The 17,214-nt window shown below is 40.7% G+C and overlaps 2 protein-coding genes across 4 annotated transcripts in view; both read left to right on the forward strand.

The window, feature by feature from the left end:
* The window catches only part of LOC147300668 (NACHT, LRR and PYD domains-containing protein 12-like), a 355,313-nt gene that overhangs the window by 294,030 nt on the left and 44,069 nt on the right, over window positions 1-17,214 (forward strand). The window contains exon 1 of one of the 3 annotated variants that reach the window (XM_086284983.1): window positions 8,690-8,742. The exons of the other annotated variants lie outside the window; for them this stretch is intronic. Coding sequence (XP_086141109.1) covers window positions 8,694-8,742 — 49 coding nt within the window. The 5' untranslated portion in view covers window positions 8,690-8,693. Of the gene's footprint in view, window positions 1-8,689; window positions 8,743-17,214 lie in introns of those variants that run through there. 3 annotated transcript variants of the gene reach the window in all.
* LOC147300676 (NACHT, LRR and PYD domains-containing protein 3-like) overlaps window positions 1-17,214 on the forward strand; it is a 292,597-nt gene that overhangs the window by 31,672 nt on the left and 243,711 nt on the right. The gene's annotated exons all lie outside the window — the stretch shown is intronic.

The following is a 17,214-nucleotide window of genomic DNA, read 5'->3' on the forward strand; positions in this document are numbered from 1 at the left end:
GGATGAGAGCGACTGTGGTCAAGCGAAGGAACGGCATTGGTCCAGTTCTCTCCCGTGCACGAGAAACAGAAAGAACTACTCGTGTCTTGCTTTGCTGTGTAGCTGGATTGAACGATCCAGCGAACAGGTTTATGCTACAAACCTATCAACCATCAATCTCACACCGAGCCTCGACTCTCACGGCCCGGTACCAAACGACTCACGGACCGGTCCGTGACCCGGGGGTTGGGAACCGCTGAGTTAACGCATGAGTAGTTCAGGGCTGCACGTCATTTTCATTGTTAATATCTTTGTGAAAAGCACATTGATGTGAAAATCTTCATGAGAGTCAGAGGCCCTACAACACGATTAAAGATTCATTCAAAAGAAAATCACAAGTTATTATCATCTTCAGAACATTTCATTAAACATTAGAGACAGACTGCTGAGTACATCTCATCTCTATCCAAACAACCTACAGTCCACAAACACATCATGAACCAGTGCTCTGGGCTGTGGTCTGTCCCCAGTTACATGGATCAGCTGGTTCCCTGGAGGTGACTGCTGCTGTGGTTTGGAGCGGATGAATAAACCTGAACTGAATCAGGTGTCCAGTTACTTTTGGTCCCTTTAAACCAGGCTGTCACATGTTCAGCATGTGAAACTCCTCCTCCTCCGTGAAAACGGGTGTGGGTCTCAATCAGCCAAGGTTTTGGGTGAACCCATTGTGAGATCTAGCCCCACGCTATCATGTGATTTCCTGTGATCAAATGTCCCAGGATGTGAGTGGGCGTTAAGACGTCCATGTCCCTCTTCAAGCAACTTAAAGAAGTCCAGACGCTTTTCTTTCCAAGCTCCTTCAACAACATCATTCATAGAACAGCTTCCAGCTTCTTTTGCTCGGCTACAGTTTGGATGGATTTGCATTTAAAGATGCAACAAGACTAAAATGGTTAGGGTCAGGAGGTCAAAGGTCAGAGCTCCTGTGGGTCTGAGGGCGGCCTCACGCTGGAGAAGGATGAAGGAGTCTGACCTGAGCCAGTGTTTGACATGAACACATCAGCACTGCTGTCAGTGAGCCTAACGACAGCCGTTAGCATCATTTCAGTGTTTCAGTCATAAAAACACTTCCTGTCACTGTGGTGGTTACAGTGACATCATGCAGTTTGTGCTTTGACCTCCAGAGGGCGACAAATCAGCACAGACAGAGAGCTCCATTCAAACTTTGCTGCCATCAGGAATAATTCTTCAAATATAATCATCAGTGTTTGAGCAGTTATGATATCAGGGACAATCTAGACATGTGTGACAATACTGAACATGTCACATGACACACCTCAAACATCATGTGATCCACTCTCAGTCTGCACTTTCATTCATGACTTCAACAGGTTGAAATGAGCTTTGAAGAAACATCAGTTCAGTGCTGAAATATTTAAACGCTGCAGGAAGAAGAACAACAACAAAGTGATGACGGATGTTTGTGCTTCAAACAGGAAAACCAGCAGAAATAAATCACAGCCTGCCAGAGGTTTGGAGTTTCCGAGGTGCAACTGAACGCAGCACAGTGTTCCAATGCTCCTGATTGTCCTCAAACGTCTCTTTGGGTGTTTCCTTCCTGCTCAAAGTTTACTTTCACTTCCTGAACTTCGTGGAGTGGAGCTTGTTGTTGGTGTGTGAAGAAACTGTAAGTTTGCTTTGTTTCCTCCTTTAACAGTTTGTCTTTAGGAACTTTACTGTTTGTTCAGCTCGTGTTTGATTTCTTCACACAACAAACTGTGTGTGTTTGTATTTCCGGTCTCTCCATTAAAGTCAGTGTGTAATGTTTCCTGGCTAACATCAGCTGTGTGCAGCTTAGTTCAGCACAAATCTGCCGCTCCATAGTTCACGGTAACGGACTCACAGCTGGACCAACGAGGCCGAGTGTGTCCGCCACTCTGAGCTACGTTCGTGTTTGTGTACTTGTAGTTTGTACTTTGAGTTCACTCAGAGCCCACAGAGGACGCAGCGTACGTGATGACGTCACAGCCCTTTACCTCCTTTACTGTCACTGTGATTAATGTTTACACACGAGACACCTGCAGAGCTCTGACGCTAAGCTAGCACACAGCATGCTAACGCTAAGCTAACGCTAAGCTAAGCTAGAACCCAGAGTGAGGTTAAAGCTGAGTAAACACTGACCCCAGACCAGCACCGTGATTTGATTTTGATTTTATTGATTAGCATTCAAATATCTCAGTGAAAACAGAACAAAAATCGACCATAAAGCAAGTAAGCATGAAACAAGGCTAATCAAAAGGTATTGGCTGAAGCATTTGCTTATTACGCCAACCCTTTTCACAAAATATCTTTTTGCATGCAGCTCCTGTACACAGGGCCTGAAGCAAATAAGAAAACAAAGCAAAAACCAAACAAACAAGAAAAAAAAAAACTTTCCACCTTAGATAAGTAACTACATCAAAGTAAAAGAATCAAGAGGTTGTTTTTTTTTTTTTGCTCTTTTCATTCTTGATTTATATATTTTTCTAATACTCTATTTTTAAACATGTTTTTAAACAAGGAAAATGAACTACACCTTTTTAAATCCCTGTCAGAACTATTCCACAGGTTACCTCCTCTAACAGAAACACATCTCTGCTTTATATTTGTCCTTATCTTGTTTTTTTTAAAGAAATCTCTTCCCCTTAAGTCATATTGACTCTCTCTGACTTTGAACAGCTTCTGAGTACTGGGGCAAAGCAAGTTATTTTGTGCTTTATACATTATCTGTGCCATTTTATATTCAACTAAATCATAAAATTTCAGGGTATTCAGGTTAATAAACAAAATGTTAGTTGGTTCTATATAGTTTGATTGGTTTATAATTCTTATAGCTCTTTTTTGTAACTTGAACATATGAAGAGTGTTCGTTTTATATGCATTACCCCATATCTCCAGAAGGTAAGTCATATATGGAAGCAACAGAGTACAATAAAGTGTGTATTAGAGCAGGGCGATATGGCCAAAAATATTTATCACGATATATATTTGAAAATTTGCGATAACGATATAACCGACGATATAATTGATGCGAGACAAAATACAACTCCACAACATTACTAGCGCAAAAAGACAACCTTCCATTTATTTTCACTTAAACAAGAAGCTGGTTTTTATGTACATTAAAGCTTTATAAAAATGTAACAGTGCAAATGCAAATTCCTTGCTGAAAGTTTAACCAAAAGGCATTTCCACTAGAAATGGGCTGACATATCCTGAGCATAACCATGTACAATATCCACTGAAGTTAAAAAGAGGTGCTTTGCAACATTAAACTGCAGTGTGCAGTACATATTTTTCGGACCATAAGGTGCACGGGATTATAAGGCACATTAAGCGAAACAAAGCAGTCAGATAAATCAAACTTTATTAAACTCATTCTTCTTGCTTCCTCCACTTCTGTAACATTGATTCATTAATGTTGAATTCTCTGGCAGCTGCTCTGTTCCCATGTTGTTGCAGTATATTAATGACTAACCTCATATTGTGGATGGATTATCTCAGTTGTCCTCCTAACTGAAGTTTGGTCCGTTTACAACATCCTGCCATGCGATTGCATTTGTCTCTAACCATGAGGAACCTTCACGTTAACTTTTATAAGTGGAAAAGTGTTAGTGTTCGTCCTCCAGCTTCACTGTTTATGTTATGCTAACATAGCTGTGTCGCTAGCGATCACGTAGCACATCATTATATACCAGCTAGCCCAACTTCAGTAACCCTACAAACGTCACTGCTGTTTAGTTTCCTGTCTTCATTTATGTTGGAAGTGATAGCAGAGCTGTACGTTTGATTTTTTTCAGAAATCTCTCAGTCAGAACATGCTATATCATGCTTAGGTAACTAGCGAAACTAGCGAGCTAACTTCCGCTAGCTTCCTGCTAACTTCTAACTCCGTTAAATGTAATAACTTTAGTTTTCATGGATGCCTGGAAGTTAAACTTCATAGTTACACCTGGTAATGCAGCAATGCTGATCGTTTTATTAAAGATGAAAGAATTTAGACAGTTTTTAACTCTCAGTGATGTTGCAGTGTTGTTTGACCTGAGAAATACGGGGTTTAGGACCCAGATTACTCCCAGATTTAAGAGCATCTTAGTCCGACAAATACGACAATAACAACGGCCGCTTGCATGTTCTGCAAAAAAATGTGCTTTGTCGTGTATCTGACGGACAAACACCAAACCAGTTCCACATCACGGAAGTTGCACCATTTTTACAAACCAATTCTGGTTCATCTGTTTCACTCAACAATCGGCCATGTGCGTATGAAAACAAAGGCACTGCGCATGCGCGTTTTACTCATGTTCTATCGCGATATTTCATTTTCCTATCGTTGCCTAACATTATACCGGAATTACCGTGAACGGTATAATATGGCCCAGCCCTAGTGTGTATAATGATTTTTTTGTTCAGGACATGCTTTGTTTTATAGAGAATAGCAATGGTTTTTGACATTTTTGTTTTCACAATGATAAAGTGAGCTGCTGCTGCTGAACTTGAACAGGTAACAAAGTGATGAGCAGTCAGGCTGCAGGTTTCTACCTGTTCATGTTTCTACAGTAGAATCACTTTGAAGTGTCTTTGTGCTGTTTCATCTTTGATTTGTGTTCATAAACACTCAGAGAAACATCACGTGACCTCATCAGGATCTGTGTTGGTGTGTGGGGCTGTACCTCAGCTTTATGTTGTTACATGCTCATTTGTTCATTTTAACATCAAAGTAATGTTATGAGGAGTAATGAAGTAACGTACTCCATTACTTTTAATTAAAGTGTTCTGTGTAATATGTGTAATAATGACTGTTTTGAGTAATGACCAACACTGATCACAACAAAGAGGAAATGCCTCCAACATGCACAAACATTTGAGCCACAACATGCAGTTAATGTGCACAAATGTCTTTGATATGCTGCTCAGTGATGGTGGTGACTGTCAGAGCAGAGCTACTGAGAATCAATAAGTAATATCAATGATGGGATCAGAATCACTAAATTCTTCTCATCCCTGTCAGTATCATACATGTGCTGTATAATGTGATAAATGTAGAGGTGCTGGCTGTTCTCTCACTCTGCTGTTTAGCTGTAAAGGACGCCTCCCTGCCTTTGTCTCATTCATGACCTTTAATAGTCTCTTCTAACATGCAGAGATCTGTATGATCTGTTTCATAGAGTCTAACCAGCCTGTACAGGTAACAACAACAGTCACTGCATCACTGACACACAAACGTCATCTCTGTCAATAACAACATTCATACATGGAATAAAAACACATCAGTGGATCATTGCTGGAGCTGATGTTTGTGCTCTTGGTGCAAAGGCTCTCAGTTTCCTCCTTGAAATAACATCAGTGGTGGGTCAGCGACATGCTTTCTTTCCCTCTCAGGTTTAAATATCTGGGACTCTCCACCGTTTGGTTTTAGAGCTGAAGAAGCTTCTCAGATGAAACGTCTTCCAGAAACTTAAAGACGTCTCTTTTCCCTCCAAGCTCCTTAGATCACATGACCTGGATGACTGAACCTACAGACACATTGACCTGGTTTCTAGGTAGAGCTGGGCGATAGAACGATAACGATATGTATCGCGATATAACTTTTTCTTGATAGAAAAATTAAACTATCGCGATAGACCTCGCCGCTCTTGTCCTCTTAAAAAAAAAAAAAAAAAAAAAAAGGTCAGCCAATCCAAACTAAGTAGCGCAGAGCCGAACCAATCACAGCCGCAGCGTCACGTCACGTGACTTGTTACGTACAGCACAAGTGTCAAGCCGCACACGTGTATTTGTTTGGGAAGCAGCCAGCGCGTAATGGAGGAAATGAGTGTGCCGACTAGAAAAATCAACCGAGCGTGACCGAAGAGAAAACAGATGATGGTTCCAATGCCGGAGAGATTGTCGAACGGAAGAGCCATAGAAGCTCCGTAGTGTGAAGGTATTTCGGCTATTTCAAGTCTGACAAAAAACAGAGTAGCGTGCACTGTAAATTGTGCCGAAAGCAAGTCTGGAAATACAATAAACTGGTGCATGCGTCACACTGTGCGCCACGTTATTGTTTCGGTGAAATGAATTTCTACAATACTGTTAATTCTACTCTCTGCAGTGTTTAAATGCTGACATATACACACAGTTACTGTCCCTCCACACATACGACTCGGTTCTGCTTCTATGCCCCAGCTTTGTTTACTTTTTCCCACCGAGGCTTCTAGACTTCTGATTGGCCAACATTTCTGCACGGTTAGGAATCTAGCGCCACCTGCTGCTTTGGCATGTTCATAGCAGCGTTTTCCTTCATTTCTGCCTTTATGTGTGGACGGGATTATTTTTTAAAACGAAAACGGAAAATCTCCGTTTTCAAAAATACCCGTGTACGTGTGGACGTAGCCTCAGTCTCTGACTGGAAGCGCTAATTCGTCATTCGGCTTTTGTCAGACTAAAGTAACTGTTAAAACTGTTTGAAAAGCTCAGCTATACAACAAGGAGAGATTGAGAATTTCCTTTTAGTTCTCAGTTTATTTGATATTGACAAAAGTTAGTCAGTTTTGTCTGTTCTTCTGTAAAACAAACTAAGATTTATTTTTAGAATTAATACTTTGTTTCTAAGTGGAATCGACAATTTAGTCTGTTTCGTTTGTTCTATTTTGAAACTTAAACGCTTTAGCGGCTGCCTTTTGTGTAGTTTGCAATATTTGCCTTTATTTATCTGAAAAAGTCTCATGTTCCTTAAGTACATCTACCCTGTTGAACTTATTATGGGAAATAAATATTTAAATAAAAACAAGCTGCTGATTATTTCACATTTTACTTGTGAGCAACGGCACATTTAAATCTTACAAATAGTTATTTGGCTGATATCGTGATAGATATCGTTATCGCCTGAAATGAAAAAAACATATCGTGATATGAAAAAATCTCATATCGCCCAGCTTTACTTTAAAGGTGATCGTTCAGGACTTCAGCAATAATACAGACAGCAATGTAGTTAGCAGTAAAACAGCTTTATTGGGAATTAACTTAAAAAACAAACAAACATCTGTCTCCTATTTTCTGTCACACAGGAAAGAAGCATCAATATCTGATGAGAAGACTTATTTATTTCTTTTTGGGGGTTTTTTTCAACAGGAGAAGAATATCTAACAAGTTGATTTGTTCACATCTTAATTTTTAAGTGACATGTGCATTTTGAGTTTATACACTCTTTATATAAGGCAACAGTTTCCTTTTGCAGTATTTTTGTGTGGAGTGTTTTTCTATTTCTTAACAAAAAGGGAACAAAGGTGTTTAAGTTCACCTAGGATGATTTGTCTTAACTTTCACATGGTCTTACTGAGGTGATGTGAATTGAAACATGCATTTTTTTTTGGCGGTGAGGGAGGGATGTGCTGGAAAAGTTTGAAAAGGGACCTTGAAAGTGCTTAAGAAGTGCTTGAATTTGACCCTGAAAAAGGCATATGAACCCTGATCATTATCATTAGCCTGTGTAAGTCCTGAGTGTCCTCCAGTTCAGTGTCTTTGTCAGTCCCACATGTGTCGTTTCTGTTCAGCTGGTCTTCCAGTCAGTCATCCATCTCAGGCTCTGTCATTCTGTCATAAACACCAGCCTTCACCACCTGTGAGTCCTGCGTTTGGGTCCTCTCTTCTCCACATCCACACTGCGATGCTGTGACATATACAGTACATAAAATCAAAATTCACGTTTTATGCAACTAAAGTGTTTCATTATGTAGGCTACAGAACATAATTCAGTTATAGACGATATATGAAACATGTATACTTACTGCATTTGAATCATTTAAACCATATGTGATATAAACACCTGCACGTGTGTTTGAAAAAACAAACGCTTTGATTTTGACACCCCAAGAAAATCTTCCTAGATCTGCACCTGTTCAGAGTAAGAGCCGAATAAACAGCAGCAGAAGCTGATTGATGAACAGCTGAATGACATATCAGCTGTAGCTGCAGCATCTGCACAGAGTTTGATTGGCTAACGCTGATTTGTTTGTTTTTTTAAACAGGACAGCAGAGAGAGGAGATGAAGAGTGCAGCAGATTGATGAAACAGTGAAGAAGAGGTGAGCATCTGACAGAGCAGAGCCAGTTTAAAGGAGCCTCACAAGCTCACACATGACAGCTTCATCAACATGGAGCTCTGAGTGTTTATTAAAGGATCATTGGACGCTCTGACACAGCTGACTGCAGCCTTTAGCTGTGAGCACACAGTGTCTCACATTTACATTCACTTCCCTGTCAAACTCAGTAACTTTAAACAGCTGCTGTTATCAGGTGAAGATAGCAAAGCTTTCAGGGCTGAGCCCCAGTGTTTCAGGATAATGGCCCCAGAGACCACAGTCACATATGTGGGGAAGGATTTTAAGTTTAAAACTTCCTGTAAGCACTAACAGCAGAGACGCACAAAGTCGCAGACAGGGAACAAAGTATTTTAGGTTTGTATTGTCAGATTATTTAATCATTATACTGAACAAATATGTGAAAAAGTAAAAACCTCTATTATGATGAGGTTATCACTACATTCACATGTCATCGATGTGTTCTTTCACACAGATCAGTTTCAGTGTGTGTGGCCCGTACACTAAACCATGACACAAATTCATATGATGTGACACCCAGACTGTGTTCACTGTTTCTTTTGGTAAAATCATCTTCTCGTGTTTTTATAGAAAGATGATGGAAGAACCTAAAGAACAGCCAGCCAAAGCAGCTCCATCAGCAGGTAGGAGATCAGTGCTTTGTATGATGAGACGTATGGATGTATAGACTTCAGGCAGATTCTTTTTTGTAACTGTGACAAGTACATGAAATTCACGAGTTGTAACCTGTCCTAATCTTTGCCTTAATCTTTCTGTGGGACATTAATATAACATGAGAACTTCCAGTCTAAGGAGTTTGGCAGAGAAACAACTGGACTTTTTTGTACTTTGAACCCACATATGAGGTTAAAACGATGCCACCTTAAAATGAAACTGAAGAAATATTGAAACTGAAACAAATGTATTGAAAGTGAAATGATAGTGAAAAAACATAAATATAGAAATTTAAAGAAAAAACTCACTGTTCGTGTGGTTTTCACACTTACATCGTTTTTTTCCACGTACAGTTATTTTTTCAGCTTCAATTAGTTGGCACTGCTTCGGCATCTGAGGGTGCGCTTGAGGGGCGGGGCTTCAGAGCCACATATATGAGCCACATATGTTTGCGCACATTATATTGCTGACCAGTGACTGTAGAAATCATGGACGACCTAATATCTGCAGCAGCCGCAGTCATGAAGAAACTTGCGTATCTCTGAACGGCACATAGAGCGGGGACGCTGAGAGGAGGTCCAGCGTTTACCGACTGTTTCAAACTGACAGACTCAGGTGTTCTTCAGTGTCTGCCTGACAGAAGGACCTGAGAGCCGCCACAATATTTTTGGTAAGTGAAAGGTGTTTGTAAGCTAATCTGTAGCTAACATCCTTAGCTAGCTAGCTAAGATGGGCACTCGGCTATCGGCAAAACTTGTTTTGTAAAGTTTGTTTAGCTAACCCGTGCAGGTGAACGAAATGAGCAGAAACGCACCGGGCTGCTCCGTCAGTAACTAACCACAGTTACTGTACTTTTATTATGAGTATTACACTGTAAGAGCAACAGGCTGCACTCTGCTGCAGCTCCTGTGCAGAGCTGATTATTCAATATGTGCAAACAGCAGCATGTTTTCACTCTTTTGCCACATCTGTAAGGATATTAACACATATTTTAAAAAAGGCTTGCACTTCAGTAACCCCTCATTAATCATTAATTACAGATTAAATAGCAAAGCCTAATATTTATGTACTCAAACCAAATACTTCTGCTTGGCAGCTTAAGTTAAAATGTGTGTTTCATTTTTCCTCGGATTACATTTTTAGCACTGACTCTGTGTATTGTTTTTACTAAGTTTGTTTCAAATATTCAGGTTAAATAAAACAGTCTGAATCATTCTTATTGAGGTAAGTTCACAAAGTTACATGTGCAGTACAGCTTACATCCTTTGAGAGGGAAAAAAGCATTAATATTTGTTATGATACCTCTGTATGTTGGTGACCACGGTGCAGCAGCAGACTGAACCAGGACTGAAACCTGCTCCGTCTGCTCATGTATGCAGATTCACATTCACAAAGCACCAACAACTCAAAGGTTAACATTATATTGGAAAATCTGTTGGTATATACGGCTTTAAGAAATAAACAGCTCGTATGTGAGCAGAGCTGAAGAACTAAAGAAATGTAAGAGAAGAACTTCAGATCCTGGGTGTGTGAGGACAGAAGGATCAGCTCTATTTCAGATTTGAGATAAACTTTATATTTCAGTTTGTGATGGTTCTGTTCTCTTTGTGATTGCAGGAGCTGATTCAGACCTCAGCACCACCCAGTGACAGCAGACAGATCATCCAACATGTTCACATGTTAACTGCAGAATGAACTGATGCAAACAGTACAAAGGTTAAAGCACCACATGTGCTGTAGTGAAAGCTGCAGCTGTTTTATTGATAAAAACAAAGTCAAAAGGATTAATCACCCCTGTATCATATGAATGTTGGGTTTTTCTCTGTATCTGTTATTGTACGATCTACTGTACAATATAAAGCACCTTCAGGTGACTGTTGTTGTGATTTGGCGCTATATGAATAAAATTGAATTAAATTGAAATGTAACTGTGTCACTATATATCAGCATTAACAGGACCTCAGCTTGGTGTTTCACAAAGCTGCTGATCTCAGACCTGCACAGCTTCCGTTTTAAACACTGAATGTACTCAGCTGCATGAAGAGCACGTTTGAGTTTCTCTGACACAATTAAATAAAAACTGATGAAGGTCAAAGGTCGTCACTTGTATGTCGAACTACAGACTTGTCATCTGGAATTCTTTCACAGTTTGCAAATTTGCAAATAGTGTGTTATTTACCATAAAGTGATTCAGAGTCATTTATACCAGAGTAACCAGAGAGGATCATATATTTTTAAGTATATAACTATCCACAGGACTGAATATAATATCTCTAAGTAAAAGTCCAGAGACTCTGAGGATTATCCAAGTATTTATAACATTACACAAAGCAAAGTTCTCCATCACACAACGCTCAAAAAGAGATTTCTAAGCCGAGTATGCATCATTCTCGGACTCCTCTCATACTGCCAATAAACTCTTCCAGCTCCTCCTCCCCTCCAGGAGGCGCTACAGGAGCCTTCAGACTAAAACCAGCAGGTTTAGGAACAGCTTCTTCCCCACAGCTGTCACCCTACTGAACTCAGTCCCCGCTGAGCCTTTCCATCCACACTCACCTAACCCTTCTACACTCCTCCTCCCAGTGACCATGATCCTTTCATTATCAACATTCACCACGTTGGTTACTGCTGTAGTTTTTGGACAGTGACATGGTGTAGTCTCTGTTATTGTGCCTACACTGTTATAGTCTGTTCAGAGAGCTACGCTTCCACTACTGTAGATATTTTCATAGCACTCTGTAGATCTGTTTACCTCACAGTGCTTCATCTTTATATATGTTTATTTGTTCATAGTATACCTGTATACTTGCCCGTCTGCAGAGGTGGGTAGTAACGAGTTACATTTACTCCGTTATATTTACTTGAGTAAGCTTTTGGAAAAAAAATTTACTTTTAAAGTACCCTTTTTGCACGATACTTTTTACTTTTACTTGAGTACATTTGTGAAGAAGAAACGGTACTTTTACTCTGCTACATTTCCAAAATTTGACTCGTTACTTTTTAAAAAATGATTAGTTTAACACATTAGATAACATGCCGCCAGTGGAGTTTCCGGTAACTTTTTTACCAATCAGATGTGGCCATGCAGTCACATGACCAGCTTGAAACTGTGGCGGGCAGAGCGGCCCAAGCGTTTCAAAGTAGCGGACACACGGAAAGAAGACACACATGAAAACATGGCAAAGCCAGTTGTCTACGCTAGAGCTGAAGAGGATGAACAGCATTTTCCTCACATACAAAGAATGTTTCGCTTAAAGGCAAGGCAAGGCAAGGCAAATTTATTTGTATAGCACAATTCAACAACAAGGTGATTCAAAGTGCTTTACAGAGACATTAGAAACAAAAACAAATAAAAAGCATGATTTAAAATTGATTAAAACAAGCAAACAAACAAACAAACAAACAAAACAGTATATAAAATCAAAACAGATAAAATCAGAACAGTAGATAAAATCAGTAGTTAATGTAAGTTTTGAAATTTATGCTTAAAAGTGTGGATTTGGTGCTTTATTCAAATGCAGCTGAGAACAGGTGAGTCTTCAACCTGGATTTAAATAAACTGTGTTTCAGCTGATCTGAGGCTTTCTGGGAGTTTGTTCCAGATATAAGGAGCATAAAAGCTGAATTCAGCTTCTCCGTGTCTGGTTCTGACTCTGGGAACTGATAAAAGACCGGATCCAGATGACCTGAGGGATCTGGAAGGTTCATACTGGGTCAGGAGGTCACTGATGTATTTTGGTCCTAAACCATTCAGAGCTTTATAGACCAGCATCAGAACTTTAAAGTCTATCCTCTGACGGACAGGCAGCCAGTGTAAAGACCTCAGAGCTGGACTGATGTGGTCCACTTTTTTGGTCTTAGTGAGGACTCGAGCAGCAGAGTTCTGAATGAGCTGTAGTTGTCTGACTGATTTTTTTTAGGTAGACCTGTAAAGATGCTGTTACAGTAATCAAGCCTACTAAAGATGAATGCATGGACTAGTTTTTCCAGGTCCTGTTGAGACATCATATCTTATATCCTTGAAATATTCTTGAGGTGATAGTAAGCTGACTTTGTTATTGTCTTAATGTGTTTTTCTAAGTTTAGGTCTGCATCCATCACTACACCCAAATTTCTCGCCTGGTTTGTGGTTTTTAGATGTATAGATTGAAGTTCTCTGGTGACCTGTAATCGTTTTTCTTTGGCGCCAAAGACTATTACCTCAGTTTTGTTTTTGTTTAGCTGGAGAAAATTGTACGGGGCCTTGGTCTCCTGGTGACATTGTGATATATATTTGTGTGTCATCTGCATAGCTACGACAGTTTATTTTGTTGTTCTTTATAATCTGTGCCAGTGGGAGCATGTAAATGTTAAACAGAAAGGGTCCCAAGATGGAACCTTGGGGAACTCCACATGTGATACTTGTCTGCTCAGATGTGAAGTTACCTATTGATACAAAGTATTTCCTGTTTTCTAAGTATGTTTTGAACCAGTTTAGTACAGTTCCTGAAAGACCTGCCCAGTTCTCCAGTCGTTTGAGTAATATGTTGTGGTCAACTGTATCAAATGCTGCACTGAGATCCAGTAAAACTAAAACTGACATTTTTCCACTGTCTGTATTCAGACATATGTCATTAAACACTTTGGTCAGAGCGGTTTCAGTGCTGTGGTTCTGTCTAAAACCTGACTGGAAGGCATCGTAGTAGTTATTCTGTTTTAAGAAGTAACTGAGCTGTTGAGAAACTGCTTTTTCAATGATCTTACTTAAAAATGAGAGATTTGAGATCGGCCTGTAGTTGTTCATTTGTGTCTTGTCAAGATTGTCCTTTTTCAGTATAGGTTTGATTACAGCAGTTTTTAGTGATTCTGGAAACACACCTGATAATAAAGAAAAGTTGACGATCTGTAACAGGTCTGACTCTAAAGTCTTTGAGACCTTTTTGAAAAAACTTGTTGGCAGGACATCTAAACAGCAGGAGGAGGAGTTCAGTTGACCTAAGATGTCCTCCAGGTCTTTGCTGTTAATAGGTTGAAACTGTTTCATGGTGTTTAAACAGTTTTTTGGTGGACACAGTACATATCCTGGATCTGCTGTTGATGTACCAATTGCTTGTCTAATTTTTTGGATTTTTTCTGTGAAGAATTTGGCAAAGTCATTGCAGGCCATGGTCGAATGAAGTTCAGCTGCCACTGACACAGGAGGGTTCGTTAGCCTGTCAACTGTAGAAAATAAGACCCGAGCATTATGGCTGTTTTTAGTGATGATGTCAGAGAAGTAGGACCTCCTTGCACTCCTCAGTTGTAAATTATAATTGTGAAGTTTCTCTTTATAAATGTCATAATGAACCTGGAGGTTTGTTTTTCTCCATCTGCGCTCAGCTTTCCTACACTCTCTTTTTTCATTTTTCACCAGTGTGGAGTTTCTCCATGGAGAGTTTTTCCTTCCAGAGATAACCTTCACCTTAATGGGAGCAATAGTGTCCATTACATTTAACATGTTAGCATTGAAGCTATTGACGAGCTCATTGACTGACCCTCTGGACAGGTCAGGTGTTAATGGGAAGACCTGGTTAAAAATTGCACTACTGTGTTCAGTTATACACCGTTTTGTGATCACTGTTGTTGATATATTTATGTGGGCTGAGATTTTACTTTCAAAGAAAACACAGTAATGATCAGACAGGCCCACATCAGACACAGTAACCTTTGAAATGCTCAGGCCTTTGGAGATCAGTAGGTCAAGAGTGTGTCCTCTATTATGTGTGGCCTCTGTTACATGCTGAGTCAGCCCAAAGTTGCCCAGTGTTACTCAGGTCTTTAGTCCCTTTGTCCTGAGGGTTGTCCACATGGATGTTAAAATCCCCAGCAATAATTACACAGTCGAAATCAACACAGATCACAGACAGCAGTTCACTGAGGTCATTAAAAAAGTCTGTGCAGTATTTGGGAGGCCTGTAAACATTAAGAAACACAACTTTGGATGGGGCCTTCAGCTGTAAAGCCACATATTCAAAAGACTGAAAACTTCCAGGAGATAGCTGCTTACATTGAAATGATTCATTAAATAAGACAGCAACCCCTCCTCCTCTCCTGCTCACCCTGGCCTCACTGATAAAACTGTAGTTAGGAGGGGTCGTCTCGATGAGAACAGCTCCACTGTTACTTTGGTCCAACCAAGTTTCAGTTAAAAAAAACAAAACAAGGCTGTGCTCAGTGATTAAATCATTAATTAAAAATGTTTTCCCAGCTAAAGATCTAACGTTTAATAAAGCCAACTTAAGTGTTTTAGAGGTATTACTTGTCCCCTCGTGTTTGGGAGCAGTCTGTGGCACACAAGGTATGTTTACTATGTTTAAAGATCTTTTAGAGTGCACCTCTCTGTGTTTTGACCAGGCCACATGTCTCCTTCTGTCACCTAAAAGTACAGAGATTTTAAAACCTTCTAGTAAACAGGGTCCCAGCTTCTCCTGGGAAAAGTCACCACTGCCATAATCCTCGCAGCCCGGACCCTAAACACATCAGACTGTGGAGACAGAGCGTGAAGGTGGTAAGGAGGAACTAAGGGGGGCGAGGCTGGGCAATGTGACTTCGATTGCTCTGATGAGGGCGGGGCTCGATGGCGAACCTTTGGCCGCTCTGGTGGGGGGTTTATGGGGGACAAAAAGGGATTGGGCCGGGGGGTAGATCTGAGCCCAGCATTGACTCGCTCCATCATCTCCTCAGTGAATTTCAGGTGTGGGGAGGAGGGAGAAAGGGAGGGGGAGGAGGGTGATGGCCTGTCAGGGGTTTGGGGGACTGGGGAAGATCGTGGTCCCTGGTCCTGGTCGTTGGTGTTGTTGAGAGAGTTGGAGGCAAATAGGGACCCCTCTTCTTGCCTCAGATGTCTCTCCTTTCTGAGGCTCTTCCCGGGTGGGGGCAGATGGAGCTCCTCCTCAAGGTTTCTGCTGGGCTTTGTCTGTTCTTGGAGTACTGTTTGTTCCTCTTTATGAGATAACTCCTCGTTTATCTCAGCCTTGGCACCAAGCACATATGGATGACGTATGGAATAAAACAAGTTGGAGGTGAACAGTTTCACCCCTGACTTGTTAAAATTAAATCCATTTGCTTTAAACAGATGCCTGCGTTCCCAAAAAATATTAAAGTTGTTGATAAAATGCACCGAGTGGTCAGTACATGCTGATATAAGCCATTTATTCAGTGTAAACAACCTGCTGAATCTCTCGTCTCCTCCTCTGACCGGCGGTACAGGTCCACTGATGAATACAGCTGCATTCAGAGAGTTTACAGTATTTAATAATCCAGTAAAGTCCCGTTTCAGAACCTCCGACTGTTGTTTGGACACATCGTTTGACCCTGTATGCAGGACAATGTTTGTCACAGTTGGATATTCATCTGCAATTTGAAGAATTCTCTCCTTCAGGTTGTTGACCATATCCTTAGGAAAGCAGAGGACTTTAGTGTTCTTACCGCACATCATTTGTACATCCTTTACGGCAGAGTCACCCACAATCAGAGTTTCAGGCCTAGCCTTTAGCTTTCCCTGTGGTCTTTTACTTTTCAACAGATTTTCAGACCTTACTTCGCTGCTTTTAGATGGATGGTTGTCCGATATAGATCCAGGGTCCTTTGATAGTGGAGCAAATCTGTTGTGCAGTTTCACATTCAGTTGTTTTGGAGGTTTGTTGTTAACCTTCCTATTCACTGTTGTCCAGTCCTGTTTCCTCTCGTATACAGGGGTAGAAGAGCTTCTCTGTCTCGTAGGAAGTGAAGGCCAGTCGGTTTCAGAGATTTCAGCTCGCTGTGCTCTGCCCGTGATACGTCCTCCGCCTTCCAGGAGACATGATTTATGTCTTGGTTTTGCACCAAGACAGTCCAAGGGGGGATTATCACTTGAGGATTTATAATAATGCACAGAGTCTACTTTCTTGGTCATGTTATCTGTGCTCCTTAGCTGTGTACTAGCTTGCTCATCGCCATTGTTTTGAATCAAAGGCAAGGTTGTTTCATTTCCACACAGTCCATTTACCTCCACGTTTACTTCTAAGCGATGAATTTTTGTCTCCAGTACTGCAATCTTCTGCAGGAGGCTGTGGTAGTCATCTGTGGATAGGGAAGGCATCTTGTTGCTAGTTAGCCTAGCGGTTAGCACCTTTCCAGGCTATTGGGGCTGTTCGGTGCCCAGACACTGTAATCAGGCTTCAGCTGTGTCTAGGCCACAGACACACGGAGCGCTGAGGATAAGGTAACTATAAAAATGTTGCTGTTTCTGTTAAGAACACTTTAGTCCTAATGATCTATAAGTGTCCAGAAGCTATCGCAGGTAAGCTCATACGGAAAAAAGGGAAAAAATCAGCATAAAAATCAATAAAAGAAGAAAAGCATTTAAGGAGCAAACAGATGACGCGTCCACACTCGCAAAAGATACCATTGGGTAAAAGCAGCACAAAAGAGCAGCTATGTCT

This window comes from Aulonocara sp. 'chitande type north' Nkhata Bay, unplaced genomic scaffold (assembly GCF_057382095.1).
Source record: "Aulonocara sp. 'chitande type north' Nkhata Bay isolate Kocher_YH1m ecotype deep benthic unplaced genomic scaffold, A_spYH_male_GT1.1 unmapped_scaffold_20, whole genome shotgun sequence".
In the NCBI taxonomy this organism is placed as follows: Eukaryota; Metazoa; Chordata; class Actinopteri; order Cichliformes; family Cichlidae; genus Aulonocara; species Aulonocara sp. 'chitande type north' Nkhata Bay.